General features: G+C 42.7%; 1 protein-coding gene across 1 annotated transcript in view; it reads right to left on the minus strand.

Moving 5' to 3' along the window:
* Nucleotides 1-229: 229 nt before the first annotated feature.
* Nucleotides 230-17,874, minus strand: part of HOXD3 (homeobox D3) — a 30,489-nt gene continuing 12,844 nt past the window's right edge. Inside the window, exons 2-4 of the mRNA XM_014055168.2 lie at nt 13,298-13,381; nt 5,601-6,226; nt 230-3,013 (exon numbers count right to left, since the gene is read on the minus strand). Of these exons, the coding sequence (XP_013910643.2) occupies nt 2,259-3,013; nt 5,601-6,147 (1,302 nt within the window). The 5' untranslated portion in view covers nt 6,148-6,226; nt 13,298-13,381 and the 3' untranslated portion in view covers nt 230-2,258. The remainder of the gene's footprint in view (nt 3,014-5,600; nt 6,227-13,297; nt 13,382-17,874) is intronic.

The following is a 17,874-nucleotide window of genomic DNA, read 5'->3' on the forward strand; positions in this document are numbered from 1 at the left end:
GTCCTATGAGGAACACAAAATGAATTAGACATGTTATCTATATATCGATGTTGATATCCAGGAATTTCCTGGAAGACTTTCTAGGGATTTCTAGAGATTTTGTATGTGTTCAAATCACCGTAGACCTTGTGCATATTATGATTTTATAATAGCTCTGAGTGTATGCATTTTAGAAAAAGCAAAATGTCATAGAAAGCAACTTTAGATCCAGAAGTGGTTAAAATATTTCTTCATTCGAAGCTGTTTATTCTGCCTTGTTTACAGATTTACAACACTTGGGTAAAAGTGAGATTTAACAAAAGGGTACATATTCCATCTTCATTGTTAACATGGTATATTTTAAATAAAAAAAACAGCAAAAGGAATGAGGGGCAATAACATGATTTTTTAAAACATACTGTCACCATCATTGTCCAGCCAGACACAAATGTAAGAGTGAAAATCCTCTTCCAACAAAAAAAACTTCAGGAGCTGCCATCAGGATGCAAAGAAATGGAATGGCACTATTAGTCAAGCCGAAATGGGAGGTTTCCCTCTGCCCCTGTCCAAGGCATTTCCAAAGATCTGCATCCTAACTGAGCAGTCTGGAAGACAGTAAGAAATGCTTATTTCTGAATGAATGGACAGCTGTAGCTTCTAACATCTACCTAGTGTCACTTTTATGCTTTGGAACACTTTATAATAAATCCAGGGAGAGATTAAATACAACACATAAATAAAGAAAGTGGGAGCCCAGGAATGATGTTTGTGTTCCTTGTCCATTTTAGGCTTCAGGCAGGAACATTTGTTTACATGAGGATTGCATCAATGCCTGCCACAAACAACTATATTAAATATTGATAGATCTAGTAATTTTCTATCTCAAAAGCCATTCAGATTTCCCTACACCCTACTACAGTCTTTCCTTGTAGATACTTGATTGTCAATATTTCATTCAAAATTTGTCTTCTCCTTTTCCTCCTTAATCAGCAAAAGTAAGTTCTGATAAGGTGTACAAAATTGATCTATGATTAACATAAATAGCATATAAATAATATAACAATAATAATAATAACAACTGAAAGGGATAGTTCTTAGTTTGAATTACTGTGGAAATACTAAATGACATCAATAGCATTATATTGTTTCTAATCTATCTGAAAGTTTTGGCTATTTTACGTTAAAACAACACAGACAAAATGGTCTCTGTAATAGTAAAGATGTTATTTGAGACACTTATAGCTGAAGTAATTCCATTATACTCAATGGGGCTTACCTCTGAGAAAATAAGTATGGAACTGCATTATAACTTAATAGTTTCTTGGATGGTTTATGGATGTCAAAGATGGCCAAAACCCATATTGCCATAGGAGAGAATAATTTTAAATAAAATGCACTCCCACCCTAAACATTTTTAAACATTTTTAAAGTAAAAGGATACCAAATAATCATGGAATAAATTAATATGCTGTATATTTATATGTTTTAAATGTAACAGCTGTTTGTGATAATGTTTCAATTTTGTATTAATCTATGACTTGACTTACAATTGCTTAATCCTTACATAAACTACAAACACCAGCCACTATTACAACTGTTCAAAACTACTCTTTCTATTTCAGATCAAATATACTAAATAGGTGAAAATGTATAGTTATCAAAGACCTGAATTAAACTTTCAAAATTAGGGAGAAGGGAATGAAGAAATTCTACAAATATCCACATAAATACATTGAAGGCCAAGATTAAATAATGAGTATTTTTTAAAAGTTATTAAAATAATAAATACATCTTATTTCAGTCCAAAGCAATTGTCCACATTGCTGAAGAACTCCATAAATTAACATCTCTGGAATAAGGTCCTCATTTTGGTCCCAACTGTCTTAAACTCCTCATCAGTTCTCATGTTTTGCTAATACTAACGAATTTCTACAACTTACTTTTCAATACATCTTTACCAATTAATTTTCCCGTGTGGGAATTATTTTTAAAGGATATTGCACTGTCATGCTTTAAAACTTTTTTAATTCAAAAAGAAAGGAAAACAAAACCATAGAGTTCAGTTGTCAATGAAATAAAAAAGATAATTTAGCTGTTACTGGACACACACGCATACACACAATCCACCAACACTCAGGATTCTGAAAAATAATTATCAGGAAAAAGTGAGGTAATTGAAACATGAGGATCTTTCTTTCTTTCATTCCTTTTTTCTTTCTTTTTCTTTCTTTTCTCTTTCCCCCTTTCTCCCTCTCTTTCTCTCCATATGTTCCATTTTACTACAGATGTGTTAGTTTGGGGGCTTCCTGAATCCTTCCCTGAGATGTGTGATGAGAAGTGAGATCTGTGTAGGTGGGGTGGGGGTCACAAGGTCCATGATGATGGTTGCCGGGGATCTGAGCCGCGCAACTGTAGTCCACGCTAGCAGAGGAAGGGTGAGAGAGATGGCTGATGTTGAACATCGGGCCAGAGGCTGGCATGGAATCCACGAAGTTCCCTCCAACGTAGACAGGGCTACCCTGCAAACTAGGGTTGGCAAAACCACCCCCATTACTTTGCATGGTGTGGTGGTCGTACTCAGCTCCAGGGTATCTTTTCTGCTGGGGCAAACAGCTGCTGAGCGGAGCTGTGTAGGCAGCCAGGCCATACAGATTTTGCTGCGACTTGGCAAAGGAGGTTGGTGATGGGGCAGTGTCGTAGCTCAGGGTCCCAACACTGGGCAACTGGCTGGTATAGCCAACATGACTCGGACCACTTAGGGGTGGACTTCGGTCTGGAGACTGGCCGACTGGGGAGTGCATAATCCCTTTGGCTTTCTGGTCCTTTTTGTATTTCATCCTCCGGTTCTGAAACCAGATCTTGATCTGACGCTCAGTCAGGTTGAGAAGGTTTGCCATCTCCACACGGCGCGGACGGCAGAGATAGCGGTTGAAGTGGAATTCTTTCTCCAGCTCCACCAGCTGAGCGCTGGTATAGGCTGTGCGGACTCTCTTGGAAGCTGGGCCAGGCGGGCTCTTGTCTTCACAATTCTCTCCTGTCAAAGAGAAAGAAAAAAGATGGGTGACGGGCTGCTTGAGTTACCCCACTGGGTGGCATCCACCATGCAGAGTGCTCTGGCAGATGTGGGCAGAGGTTGTTGTAGAATGGGAAGCTGAAGACCCTTTGGTATTCCGAAGCTGCAGTGGACCGAATTCCAATGTGAAAAATATGCCTGAACAACTCTGAATACCCAGTTCGGATCCAGCCATTCACACTGCTCTCTGAACTGACACTATTCAGTAATTTTCAGAGCAGTCTCTGGGGTAGATGATCAATGCAGGGCACCAACAGCGCCGCCACCACTGCAGTTTCAGCTGTATTCCCTTCCCTTAATTCCTGCCCTCCTCCCCTCCCTTCCTTTTGAAAGCTGGCTTTCACAGTAAATTCAAAAGAGCCCAGGTCTCAGCGCTTTGCACAATTGCAATCAATATGTGAAGGTCCCTGCCTCATAATCAGGGAAAGCAAAATGCATATCAAGGGACACTTCCAACAAAGCCTTAGATCATTTTGGTATTTCTCTTCTCACTAGCCATACCATTGAAATTCTTAGCCCTCCATCCCATCTCATTCACCCATTCCACAAAGTGGATGGCAAGAAACTAGGCTCATCTCTATATCTATTTGGACAGCCAGTGATTGAAGCTGGATGCTGGGGAACTGGGGGTGGGAGGGGCCTCAAAGGGATAGGAAAGTTCCAGTTTCTGGCAAGAGAGCTGTAAATCATCTTATTTAATTGGAGAAATCAATTGATCCCCTGACAAAACCCAGGAAGGTCTGTTGAAGGGATCCAAACAGGACAGGACCCAGGCTCCAAAATCTGAAGACAATACAGCAGTGGGAGCCCCAAGCTGATTATCTCTGAGATAGTGCTCTAACTATTGGGATGGCTGCAGAGCTGGGGATCCCCATGGGAAAAGTCCTCCCCCTCTCTCCCTCATCCAACTGAGCAGCCATTTCAACATCAAAAAAAGTCAACTATCAGGATCTGGGTCTGCATTGCTCCTCCTTCTCTCTGCACATCAGATAATTTTGAAAAAGTGAGCAATGTGGGGCCATCAAGTACTGTCCCAGCACTTCCTCCTGCTAGATTAGAAAATTATGTCAGCAGGCTGGTTTTAGAGGAGAAGGCCACACCCAGTTGGAGACACAGTCTCAACTCTCATTTCATCATCCACTTTGGAATTCCTAGCATTTAGGCACCTCAAATGACTTTGCAGATTCTCTATAAAAGAGCAAAAGAAATGAGAGGGATGATTTCCTAGAGACACCCATTAAGCTGACCAACGCAACTGCCCCAGGCTTCAAATTTATGCATATCACAAAGGGCGGTGTTTTTTTTAATTTTGTAATGAGGTGGTATAGAGAAGAACTTGAGGGATTTATTTTTCCTATGCCATAATTAGTTGCCTAATTTTGAGTAGAACATACCGTGACTTCAACAGAGCTGGAGAAAGTATAATTTGGTCATTGGCTTGAAGCAAAGACTTATTAGCTAGCCCTGGCTGTACAGTTTGTTATTTTTTTAAAAAAAAAGTTAAGCAGCATGGTTAATATTTAGTTCAGAGCCATGACATGCTAGCATAAAGGCTCTCTGAAAAAGAAAAGATGTATTTTAAAAATAAAGAACATCTGGCAACCTACTTTGAAAAATATATTGAGTTACTCAACTTTGAAATACTGTAACACGGAGTGTGAGCTCCTCAAATATCTCATTTCTTTTCTGTTCAATTTATAAACTCAGCCAAGTAAGAACTAAATCCCATAGGTTTATACAGGACATTTTCAGGTACATGTTGTTACACGAAGTGGCATTGATTTAAATATAATTTATAAAGTTTGTTTTCAGTAGGGAACTTCTTATGAGGAATCCTGCATTATCAAGTCTAGAAGAAGAATACATTTAAAACAATGATGGGTTGATGTTACAAGCTGTGCCTATGTCTGCAAGATGTTTCCATCCAGCTGCCTAGGACAGACAGCTAAGTTTCAAAAACTGTGATGACACCACAAAGCCTTTTCACCAAACTGGGGTGGGGTGGGGGAGCAGAATCTTGAATCCTGCCTACACACATTTTCATGTTCATTAAAGGCTGCTCCCCCCCCTCAAACTAGTGAAGTTAAAATGTGTAAGATTACAATTCCTATCATGCTCAACCACTCTCACCAACAGGGCCCCAAGTGTGGAAGGAGAAATCATGCCTTCACCTGGCTGTTACAAGAAGTGGCTTTGGCTGATAGCTCAATAAATGGCTCTAAAAAGGGCAATGAAAGAATTACGGTTATGCAGTCATGTGTTTGCTTTTAGGGCATTCTTCCTCTCCCAGGGAAGAAAGGGGCTGTCAGGGGCCACCACAAAATGGTGTCTTGATTTCAGAGGCAGATTGCTAGAAGCAGGCCAACTACTGAGGGCATTCCCTGGATATCAGTTTAGTAGGGGGGGGGGGTGTTGGATGGGTTTTGGGTGTGCCTTACAAGGGCTTCTTATGTTTCAATGACTTCCATATGTGACACCATCCTCTCAGATTGAGTCGGTGGAAGAAGAACCCCGCCCTCATAGGTACCCAGGTAAGCGAGCTGGATACCTGCGGGCGGGCAATTGTTTTTCTGCTTGGAGTTTTGCCGCGATTCTTTCATCCAGGGGAAGATCTGCTTACTAATGGTGGCCGGAGAGCCGTTGGAAGAATTAGGCCCGTTTTTGCCCTTCTTGGCAGACCCCGCGTGGGTGGCATTGTTAGGCGGGGAGGGAGAGGGCAGCGTAGGGGGCGGCGGCGGTTGTTGCTGAGGTGGCTGTTGGTCGCCCAGGCCCGGCGGCGGCTGAGGGACCGCCTGGCTTCCCCCGCCGGGCCGCATGCAGCTTCCGCTGAGCTCCGAGCTCTTGTGGGCAGCCGGCGCTCCTCGGATAGGGGCAGCGCCTTGGAGGGAACAAGCCGATCCGGGGTAGTCAGTCTCCAAAGCGGGCTGGGGGTAGGGCTGAGGCGGGCCTGTGGTGTAGCCGTAGGCATCCGCTTTGCCGTAGCTGCCACTCCCACCGTAGGCCCCAAAAAGCGCCGAGTTGTCGTAGTAGGCGGTTTTCTGCATCTTGGGCTCTGCGGTCGCCAAAGCCTCGGGCGGCGCCTGCTCAAACAACATTGACCGTCACGGCCCTCCCGTCGCTCGACCTTTGCTTTCTCACGTCTTGGGCTCCGGCCAGTCGCTGCCCGCGGAGCACCTGGAGGAGAGAGGGGAGACGAGAAGCCATTTGAGGCGGGACAGCACACGTGTCTGAAGGCCTGACTGGGCCGCGTCCCCATATTTTCCTCAGACATGATGCGGCTCTGTTTTCGAGTTATGCACGACAGAACTCCCGTCACTCTCCCACCCCACCTCGGTTACCTTAATCCAGACACCCAGCGACGGGCCAGCAAGTAATGTTGACCCAAACCGTTATTGAAGACTTAGAATAACTTTATTGTCCCTTTGAATGTCCACTAAAATGAAATTTCATTGCATACAGCTCTAAAAGGGAACTTCTAATGTACACTACATAAACATAGCTAAATAAATACAAAATTATGCATATAATTTTACTGAAGCACATTTGCGATGGTTTTATAAGTCAAGCAAAGGAGAAGTGGAGGAGGTTATTGCCTGGAAATGTTATCCTCATTCAGATACATTAAAGTGTGAGATAAATACAATTCCTGTCATTCCAACTGCATTTTGGCCATTGGGATAGTTCCCAAGGTTTCACAAATAGCACAACTATCTATGGACCAGACACGTAATTGCAGAAGAAAGCTATCTTGAGGTCTTTTTAACCCAGGTCTGTACATTGTACAATATTATACCTCGTTACAATGCAAAGAGAACTACAAGCCCCATTGCTTTGGTTTGCAGAGGCCATATTAGCTGGTGATTCTGTAAGTTGCAGTACAATTTTTCTCCACGGCACCAATTTGAGAAAGATGGTCTAGAGAATGACTTTGAGCAGTTCCTATACCAGATTTTGTGATGCACCCTACCCACTTGTATGTGAGGAAGACTTTGAGAGATGGATGAAGAGATACTGCCATGGGAATCGTCAGATAAGAAATGGCATAGCCCACAGCTACAAAGCAGAGCAAAACGCTCTGAAGGGACCCTCACTAGCTTTTCAGACTGTAAAGGAGATGGCAGGAGATAAATACTTCCAGAATTTCAAGATTCTCTTAATTGTAAATTCTCTTTACAATAAAGGCTATGTTATTTCTGATATCTCCTCTCTGGTTTACCTGGCAAGGCTGAGACTGCCCAATGCTTTAAGCACAACCTGCCAATGACAAGCATGGGTTCAAACAGTAGAGTCCCATTAGTTCACTTCTTCCTTAATCATCCTTCAGTGATCTAGTCTAACATTTGACTTATCTGCCCCTCCACAGCAAGGAAGTCCTTGTCATTTATGGGTGGTTTCTGCTGCTGTGCTCTATACCTGCATGTTCACCCTTGAATACACAAGGCAGCCATCCAAGCATTTCACACATTTCATCATTGGCCTCACTTGCCAACTTTCTTTCTCCCTTTTCCCCTTCCAACTAAGCAGATATCTGGCTGTCAGCTATTCATAGATTTCATCCCCATCCTAAACAAAGTTACGTGCCACAAATGGCATTGAAATCAATTGCTTTCTCTTCCAATATGAATACTGAGAATCAGGATATGCAAAGAGCAGTCCTGATTCAGTCAGGGTCTTATACTCCTGCGTTCTCATTCACATAGAAGTGTGACTCTACAAAACCCAGGAAGATAGAAATTTTAACTTATCAGCCTCAGGCAAGCAAAAAGGCACAAGTGTTTCCCTACAATGTTTGGGTGATACCTTCTTTTGCCTAAACTGATACTTTCCAGAGGTCTTCATCTAGAATACCTAACATGCCCACCCTGTTTGGTACGAAAAAACAAGAATTACAATCTTACAGACATGGAGAATGCCAGTCCTGAAAAGCTAACCTAGACAGAAATATTCCTCACTGCTTTCCTGGAAAGGTATACATTTGGAGGACATCTTTTTGGAGATTTGATATTGACATTATTTATTGTCAGAGGGTTCAGACTATTAGTATCAGAGTGAGCCTCAGGATTTGTCACATTGGGCAATAGGGGAGAGGTACTTTTGATATAATTCTTATCAATAAAAATATAAATCTAGGGTGAAATGTATGGCCACTACCTTAAGCAACCAGCCAGCATTTAATAATAATATTTAATATAGTGTATTTTACAGTGCATTAAAGCTTGGTCTCTTCCCCCCTCCCCCCCATCACCCAGATGGCATCATATCTTATCAGTCTGAAATAACAAAGATGAAAATAAGGCCAATAACAGAGGGAAACAAGTTGCTTCGAATATAGTGATTAATATCACTTTTGGTCTTCAAAAGTGATGGTAGTTTATACAAATCAATTTCCTAGGGAAATCCAAAAGACACTATTACCCAGGCTCCCCGAAAGACAACCACTGCCTATTATAAACCTCACTTAATTACTTGCTTACTTTAAAAGGTGATAGACTTTTAGCAAAAGAATGGAGCGTTTTTTGCCATTTAGTCTGCCTTGTTAAATAACAATATGCCATTTAAAAGGAAATGTTGATTTAAACTTTGTCTGCATTTCATCCTACATTTTCACAATGCAGTCTTATTGCTTTTGTGTGGATTATTTTAATTGTTTTTACAAAATATAGTCTTCTCTACCTTCTTGTACTCAAGTATATCTGTATCCTCAGTGTTTGACTGCTATTCTATTTTGGTATAAATATTAACCAACATTTTTTTTGTTGCATTTTCTCTTTCACCCCCTTATCTTGTTTTGTTTTTCCCCCTCACATTGCGCATGCGTGCATTAATAGCCAAGGGTGACATGATGGATTGAACCAGAACTGGAACCTGAAAAACCGGAGAAAAGTCGATCTGTATTGTAAATCCTGACTCTTAGCGTTTTGTTTTGTTTTTCCTGGGAAGAGTTCTAAGAAGTTAAAGTGTAACTGAGGGCATTCACTAACTTTCATTTGCAATCTAAAGAGAGAGAAAACACTATGTCAGCGATCTTCTTTTCTGTTTCAGACATATTTCAGCAGATGTTTGTGGTGGGTAGTTTGACCTAAAAGCTATATAAACTATAGGAGATTATTTTCAGATTCCACTTTTCATTGAGAAGCTCTTCTGTAGGTTTATTGCAGAAAACCCCATTTCTGTTTCAGAAAAAAAAGAATTGCTCATATACAAAAAAGACCCCCCCAATATTCATAATGGTCTGTGCATTGTTATTTCTTTGCTCCCTTCTGAGTATAAATATGGCCTTCAATGCTTGGGAGAAACATTAAGATTTCTTTTCTCAGTGTTTAGGGCTGTCTCCATATCTCATTAGCTCTATATGGGCCAATGACTTGAAATATCAAGGGGGGGGGGAGAAAGAGGGGGGGATTATGATTTAGCTTGGCAAGGCCAGACTTTTCATTTCTGCTCATCCACTGGTTGACCCTGGGACCACAAGTCTATCTGAACAGAAGTTATCTAATAGATGTCTTTGGAGAAAACTAGAAAGCAGACTAAGTATATTAATAAATAAACAAATGTGTGATAATTGATGCTTGGTATCAAATGCACAATGCATTTACATAGAAGTCAAACCCATGAATTTAGTTTTAAGCAAAGTGTTTAAGTCTTAATCTTCTCGAATACATTTGCTAAGTATCCTATTTGATAAGAAGAGAAGTAGCATCAAACAATCTAGAAAAAACAGGTAAATACTTTAGAAACTAGACTTATTGTTCCCAATTTAACAGTACTTATAAATAAGCATCAAGCAGTTCAATGTTATGCCTTGTTTATTCAGAAGGCCTACTGGGATCAGTGGAATAAATCCATGGCTAAAGTGTAGGGAAGGTTGCACCACAGGGATCATAACTATAAGGTTTCCCATTCCTACTTCTATCAAGTTCTGTTTCTCCAGACATGGCCCTAATATAGTTTACACATTAGCTCATTAAGTGCTGAACACATATGCCATTGAACCAAAATGCATTTTCCATTGTTTCCACTTTCACCATTCGAAATAACTGAACTTTTGTGTCCCCAAATAAACTCAAAAATTGTTGTTGTTCAAATTGAAGCAGGGAGGATGGTTAGTTTTTTTGTGATAATTTACATTTTTATTTTCAGATAACAAAGTTAGAATCACAGACTACAGGCATTTAAATTGGTTTACATAGAGACCACAAAAAGAGGAGTTATTAATTATTTTGAAACATTTGTATTTCTGTACTAGTTCCTGGTAAAGATACTGATATCTTTTATTTCACATTGCAAAACACTGTTCAGGTATCACTTTAGGACATCATGGTTGTAATTGACATAATACAAAATATTTATATTTAAAATATTTTAAATTTGCTATATATTCCCATCTTTGTAATCAAGACATTTTAGCGGCCTGGCAAATAATCACAGCACCCTTTATACAGAGGCCAGGAACATTACTTAAATTATAATAGGTTTCACAAGTTGCTTTAATATATTTTAATTTTAAAAATTATTTAAAATAAATGTAAATAAACTATAGTGAGAAAATAGGGAAGTATTGTATTGTTAGTGCTTACTTCAAAACACTGAAAATATACACATGCATACACCCTTAAACAACTAAAATACTGTGAGAATTTTGAAAGGAAAAATGAGATATAAATGCACTAAGTAAATGAAAAACAAGCTTCCAGAATGTTATTTAAACGAAGACAAACTTTTGGCTTCAAGTTTTATAAACCTACAGTGGCATGAAAGATGATGAAGTAGTGTTCCTTTTATGACATGTTTTATCTTTATTGGAAGATATACTTATTTATAAATGCACATTCCCAAGAATCTAGAGGGGGGGAAAAAGAAAGAGGAAAAATATATAAAGTAGGGCCCAAGTTAAAAAGCAAATTGAAATAAAATAAAAATTTACCTAGAGGATGTCCAGGATTTCCTTCCAGGCTGTATTTATTCACAAATAATCATTCATAATCATAAATTCTACTTCTTAGCCTATTACAACCTTACTAGTTCATAGGGGTTTTTGTTTATTCTGGATCAACACATGACTTGGTGCCTCCTGGTTCATTCATTAAAACCAGGTTTTCTCAAACAACACACAAGATCTTCAGAGAGAATATTACAGCAAAGTGAGAACTTTCTTTCTTTCTTTCTTTCTTTCTTTCTTTCTTTCTTTCTTTCTTTCTTTCTTTCTTTCTTTCTTTCTTTCTTTCTTTCTCTACATACCAACTGCTTGTGAACTCTGCTTGAACCTAAAAGGAGGCAGAGGGCCATAAATCACATGGACAATGCTCTACTGTTTGGGGGGCTCATCTTTTAGATCTCACACAGACACACACTCAGAGTTGTGAACGCACACATACAGACCTCCCCTCCCCCCCTTCCTTTCTTTTCTTTCCCTTCTTCTTCTTCCTCACACGGTTTGGCTTTACAAGGCTGGCCTAAGTGGAAAGCGCCTTTTAAATTTATTTATTTTTAAAGCAAGGGGAAAATTTGAGGATACAGCTTTTTAGGGTGGGAGGCTGTGGAGAAGTCCTTCTCTATCCAGTACCCTAAGCCTCTCCAGAGGTTAACCTTGTCTGAACCGCAGCGCCCTTAGGCCATTCCTTCATCGCAACCATCTCCATCTCACCCTAGAAACCAAAGGGCACTAAAAGAAGCGCAGCCTCCTCCTCTTCCTCCTCCTCTTCCTCCTCCCTAGCGGACCCCAAAGGTACCACGTGCCACGGGGGGACGGGACCCCGACCTATGCCGGGCTCTTGATAACTTCCCGGCGCGCACAAACTGCTTTCGATCCGGTGCCTAGCCAAGGCATTCATAACAACCCAGTTCTCGACCAATGCGTCCCACTGCACTTAATTCTGCTGGGGATCAATATCTAATATGATACCGAATAAATAAAAGGCACTAAGAGAGGCCGGAGGAGTGGTTATTAAGCAGCCGAGTTCTCGCAGCGCATATCAATGCACCTGTCACGGCGGCGTGTAGCAAAATTTATGACTGTTGGCGCTGGGCAGTAAACGCTTCAGTAAGAAATGGAAAGCGGAGAAAGGAGAAGCAGAAGCAGCCACAACAGCTGCGTAGGAGAGGGGGAAGGCCGGCCATAGAAAGAAAGCTTTCCCCCCCCCTCCCCTCCCGACGCTGCCCGACGCCGCCAAAAGTGCCTGCGAGGCGGAGAATCTGTATATAAAAGGCCGCCGCGACGGTCTTTCTTTCTTTTTGGCAGTACCCTTGCTTCGGAGGTGAAGAGACTGTTTCGCCCACAGGGAGCCCCGCCGCGTATTTTAGCTCTAAAAATGCCATTTCCCCCCCGCCCCCCTAGCCAGAGATGATTTTCCAGGTCTTCGGTGGAAGACAGGCCTGCAGCGTCCGCCAGGAAGGAAAAAATACACCCCACATTTCTACCGGGCGAGGAAGGGGTGATGGATGAAAATGGACCGTGTCGGCCCGCCACCCCGTATCACTGGGGTTGGAGAAGCCCCGCTAGCCATCCAAAAAATCCGCTTCGCCTTTTCTGTCCCTCGGCCCTCTTGGCCCTCTTACCGCTAACTCGCAGTTTGCAACGCAGGTTGGGCTGCTAGTAGGGACCTTTCCAGATCTGATCCGAATTCAGCCTTTGTAAGCTCCCTCGGTCTGGTCCTTGGGAGTTTTCTCCCCAGTCCTCCCCCCCTCCCCAAACGGGGAGACGGGGCTTGAAATAGCTGGACTAGAACCGAGGCGACCCAGTTCTTTGAGCGTCCGGTCCGATCAGGATGAAGGTTTAGAATGGAGGCAGAAAGTACATTTTGTGGGCTCGACAGGGATCATTGGGATATGGGCCCATTAAAGACTTTTCCCATTCCTTAAAAAAAAAAGAATAAATAATGATCTACTAAAGCCTGGGATGGATATAAATGTTACTGAGGGCGGAGGATAACGTTTATGGTAGCAATAACCTTTTATCTGTGCGCTCCAAGTGCATTTTAAGGCAGTTGTAGATCAACCTTTTTATGAATAGTCAGGTACTTTACATTACATTATGTGTATTAAAGCTCCTGGGGGAGCCACGGAGAGAGAGAGAGAATGTGGTTTTTTTTTCTTTTTTGATCGTTTTTCTTTTCTTTTCCTACCTCTCCCATTGGAAACAACATTTATCGGTAATAACCCACGTGGAGGAGAGAGGCAAATGTGCACAGAACCATTGGGGTTTTTTTTAAAAAAAAAAAAATTTTTTTTTTGGGCAGACAAACTCACCCCTTTCACGTTTTTTCTTGAATTTTATCTGCAAAGCTGCGGGGACGGTCTTGTGGTTCCCTCGGATAAAACAATGAGATGCACCTGGAACAAAGGGGCACATTCAGTGGATGCACTTTTATCTCGCCCCCCCCTCCCCACCCGCAGTTCTGAACCACTGACTTCATAAATAATGTATCCGTGAGGCAGAGCTATTTCTCTCACAGAGTCTAATACAATGGCTCTTATTCTTTTTTTTCTTTTTTGCCAAAAGCTCTTATTCTTAGATTCACAGGCCTGGAATAGCTATCTATCTATCTATCTATACTCTATCAGGAGTATAGATCTGAATTCGCTTACTTTTAAAGGCAATTCATATTTGCCAACTATTATTGTCCAAACCCTCGAATAATTTTATTGTATCCGGTATACATGAAGAAACATCATCTCCTAATATTTAACCATTTAAGGACATAAGTAATTACAAAAGCATGCTAGGATATCAATTGTGGCTATAATATCTCTCTCTCTCTCTCTCTCTCACACACACACACACACACACACACACACACACTTTTTAAGTTGAACATTTGCAATGAGGAAGAGCCTTTCTTGCTTTTGTTTGTCTTTGTGTAGGAGTGTTTAAAGAAATACTAAGGTTAGACTACGCCGGTTGTGTAATAACTTTTTTTCTGAAGAGAAAGAACGCGGGGGGGGGGGAGTTGATTGTACATAACCTTGTGCCCAGCGATAGGGCCATGTTTCCGGAGGTTTAAGGAGAAAGGAGACTCCATGCACACTATTGCACCCAAAAGACCTAATCCGTTGCAACACCCACGCACTTAATTCAGTGTCTTCTAGTTTAAGTGTCTCAAGGCTGGCTAGAGTTTATTGCCTCTCCTCTCCCCAACCGTCGGACTGACTTCCCAACCAGTCTTTTACTCTTTTAGTGCACCCTTGTACAGATTTCACACCAAGGACGTGCTGGGCAAAGCTTAGGCAGGCATTTGCTTTGTTTTAATCGAAGACAATATCAATTTTAAACCTCCCCCCGCCGTGCACCTAAAACCATTCCCACGCTGTGCGTATAGCCGCCTGTACCCCTAACTCTGCTCCCCCAACTTGGAGGACGTTAATAGAACTACTACGGGGCGGGAGGGGGGAGCTCCCCACAATGAAGCCTCAGTCATTAGAAAAAGACCGTTTCACCAGCCTAAGCCTTTGAAATGACCTTTGGCTGGGATAGCAATAACTCACCACTCAATCAAGAACCCAGCTTCGGGAACCCCCTCCAAGACCGGCCCCGAAGCCAGCTTCCAACTTCTTCTCTTAGCCTGAGCCAAAGGCAGCTGGGAGGCTTCTCGCTCTCCAGCCACTTTCAATTTATGGGATTTCGGGAAAGCGGAGTTGACTGGCCGCCCCTCCCGATGCTGCAACCTGGATCCCAGGTCCTCCAAGGCCTGGCCTGGCCTGGCCCAGCCGGTATTTTACAACATATATTCACGTGGAGGTGGGGGGGAGGATGTCAATTTTAGGGCTTTTATTTATTTTTCTCCTCTCCCCCCCCCGCACCCAAAACACCCCGAAATTCATTAGGAATGGATGTTGCGTACAGTGGCAGAGTAAGGCTTAATTTGGGGGGGGGGGGAGAGAAAAACAAGTGGCGGTGGTAAAGGGAGGGCACCCTATAGAAGAGTGTGTGGCGGAAGGGTCATTATTTGCCAAAGCTGGCGGTTGATTAACGTGGTAAGTTTTCCTTTTGTGCCTAATTAATTATCGACTTCTGAATCCTTCTGCAGAAGCAAACGCGACCCGGTAGGGGAAAAAAGCTGCTTGGAAATGTGGCTTTTCCCCCAGATCGTGAGAAAAAAGCGGAGTCATCTGCAGCCTTTTTACTCTGACCGTTTCGAGCTGGCTGGGGAGCGGCCCCGTCTTGGAACAGGAAAGGAAGCTCCGTCCGGCTGTCCTGGCTCCTCCAATCCTGCGCTCTTTCCTCCTGCACCTCCTGCTGCTGCTGCTGTTGCTGCTGCTGCCGCCGCGCATCCCGATGGGAAGCCCTCAACCTGTGCTCTTTCCCCAGTTCAGGATCTGTGCTGAGATCGCAGCAGGGCCGGCCTCGGATATGGTTGCAGGCCCACGGGAAGGAAGGAAGGAAGGAATGGAGGGAAGGAAGGAATGGAGGGAAGGAAGGAATGGAGGGAAGGAAGGAAGGAAGGAAATAGATGATTGAAATTTTAGGTGAAGTTCCCTGCCAGAGGGTTCCCTGTCGCGTAACAAAATGAAATGCCGCTTGCCTTAATTGGATTCAGATGACTAACTTGTCAGGCCCGCGGCTTGCAGGCCTGAGAGCTAACGGGAAAGGAAGAGGGCGGCGGGGGCGGGGGGAGATTCAGGCTGCTGGATTTTCCGAACCAGACCGGTCTAAAACAGAAACGCAAACCCATCATATTTTTAACGCTTTTCTATTGCTTGGTAGCACTGTTAATGATTTGGCTAATATGTACATAAAACGAAGGAGAGCTGGTTATCCGTATCTTGAAGTCCGGGCAAACTTTAGATTCCACGCCAAAAAAAAATTATTTTCTTCCCTATTGAATTTCGTCGGGCTTGACCTCCGGGGTAAATATGCCTAGGACCAAAACTTCTTGTGACTTGGCCATAACTTTTAAGATCAGTTCCAAAGAAAATCCAATCTGGCTTCAACAGCCTCGCTATAAGGGACAGAAGAAGTCAGTTCTATTGTAACCTATATTCAGTCCAAGCAAAGGTCTTTAAATCAGGCAAGCTTTAATGTCCCTTAGTGTAAAAAGATTCGATCAGGGAGTAGAAGCAAAAACAGCTAACACTTTATATACATTTTTTTTTTGGCGAATGGTTTAATTATTAACCATATTCCAGCAGAAAAGGAGGGGACGGAGCCCTGTTTTATCATCCTAAGGAAACCTTGTTAGCGAGTCCCATTGAGATCAGCGGGTAGGCACGCAAAAGAGCAGGCTGCCCAGCTCATAAGAATAGATGGGAACAGGTACCTCTCACCGTCCTAGATTGTGACTCCTCTGTTGAAACGCTTAAAAGGCACGAAGATTCATGAACTTTTCAACCGCTGGTATCTTACACCTCCGTAAAAATAGGGTGGAATAATGACAACCTGCTTCATCAGCGTGTGGTTTATTTGGGGGGGGGGGAGAGAAAACGAAAGAAACCGGACAGAATAAACCAAAAAGGCAAAGCAAAGTAATGGAAAGTCACTGCTTTTTCGAAAGAGTCAGTCCAGAGGCAGTGGCATCATTTTCACCCCGGGGTTTTTCAAATATAACTGCGCAACCTGATCTTGGGATCCTGTGAACCCCACTATCCCGAAGCAAAAAGAGGTCTGTCTTTTCCCTTCTTCCCTTTTTTCGGTTAAGAGAAATCCTGTTCCCCCCCCCCTCCCCCGAAAAAAAAATTACCCAACCCCCAAGTTATTTTGGAGGAAAATGGTCATTTAGAAAAGCGTTGAGTGTCCAACAAAGGCTCCAGTCCCAGCTTCAATGAGGTGCCCCGACAGACGTTGGGACATTCTGCAGTTCTTTGCAGAACGAATTCATGCCCATGAAAACGCATGCAATGCAATTGCTTACCTGGAACCTTGTTTATCCTAAAGCTGTCTCTTCCTAGGTCAAAATCTGGAGGTTGGCCGTTTTGAGAATATATCCTTCCTCCTTTGTTCTGGAGACAATACGCTCCTAAACCTGATCTTGCGGATTTGCCCAGGCATTTCCATAGACCAGTATTCCCGGTAGAATAAAAACCACTGTTGGAGCTCCAATAAAAGAGAGCGAATGGACTCTGGTTTTGCTGGCTTTCATAATAGCAATTATATACTTTTTAAACAAAAAACCATTCAGGAACAAGCCCACAAAATAAATTTAAAAACCATGCCAGTTTAAGGTTTTCTTTTGTTTGTAAATAATAAGCGATGAGGCTTATTATACGAATATGAATGAATATCTATATCTATATATATTCAATATATATTCAATCACTGGAGGAAGCCTCGTATAATAAAAAATACAGGCGCTGCCTTAAAATACGAGCATATTTGTTCACGTGATCCTGAGAGTGGCGATGGTGTTGATTAAGGCTGAAACTTCCAACCGGTTTGTCCTCAGTGATCCAGCCCCGAGATCCTTCAGATGGGGGTCTGTGCCATACAGACGGGTTGAGCCCACTGGGTCAAAGGCTCCCCCAGACCTTCCGACAGAGAAAAGGTCTTCAGAAAATCTGGCACTTCCGCGGCGGTGTCCTTTAACTATCCAGTGCCAAGGGGCATCGCAGCATGAACTTCAAGGTTTCTTTGTAAATCCTGATAACATCTGGGTGGTGCGATCCTTCTTAGTCAAGTCTTTCTCCAGCTAAGTGATGCGAGGGTGGGCAGACTTTGTGGTCTTTTCGTGATAAATTAAGCTACCAAGGTTAACCTAGTTAAAGTACCTATATAGGACTAAATCATCTTCCTAATCATCACCACCACCACCACTACCACTGCCATCATCTGTGAGCAGAAAGGCAGAGGGTGGAGGCTCATATAAATGGTACAAGAGGGGCTTCTCCCTCTT

Source organism: Thamnophis sirtalis, unplaced genomic scaffold (assembly GCF_051295495.1).
Source record: "Thamnophis sirtalis isolate CommonGarterSnake01/CBP01778 unplaced genomic scaffold, rThaSir2_p1.2 scaffold_1, whole genome shotgun sequence".
NCBI classification, from domain to species: Eukaryota; Metazoa; Chordata; class Lepidosauria; order Squamata; family Natricidae; genus Thamnophis; species Thamnophis sirtalis.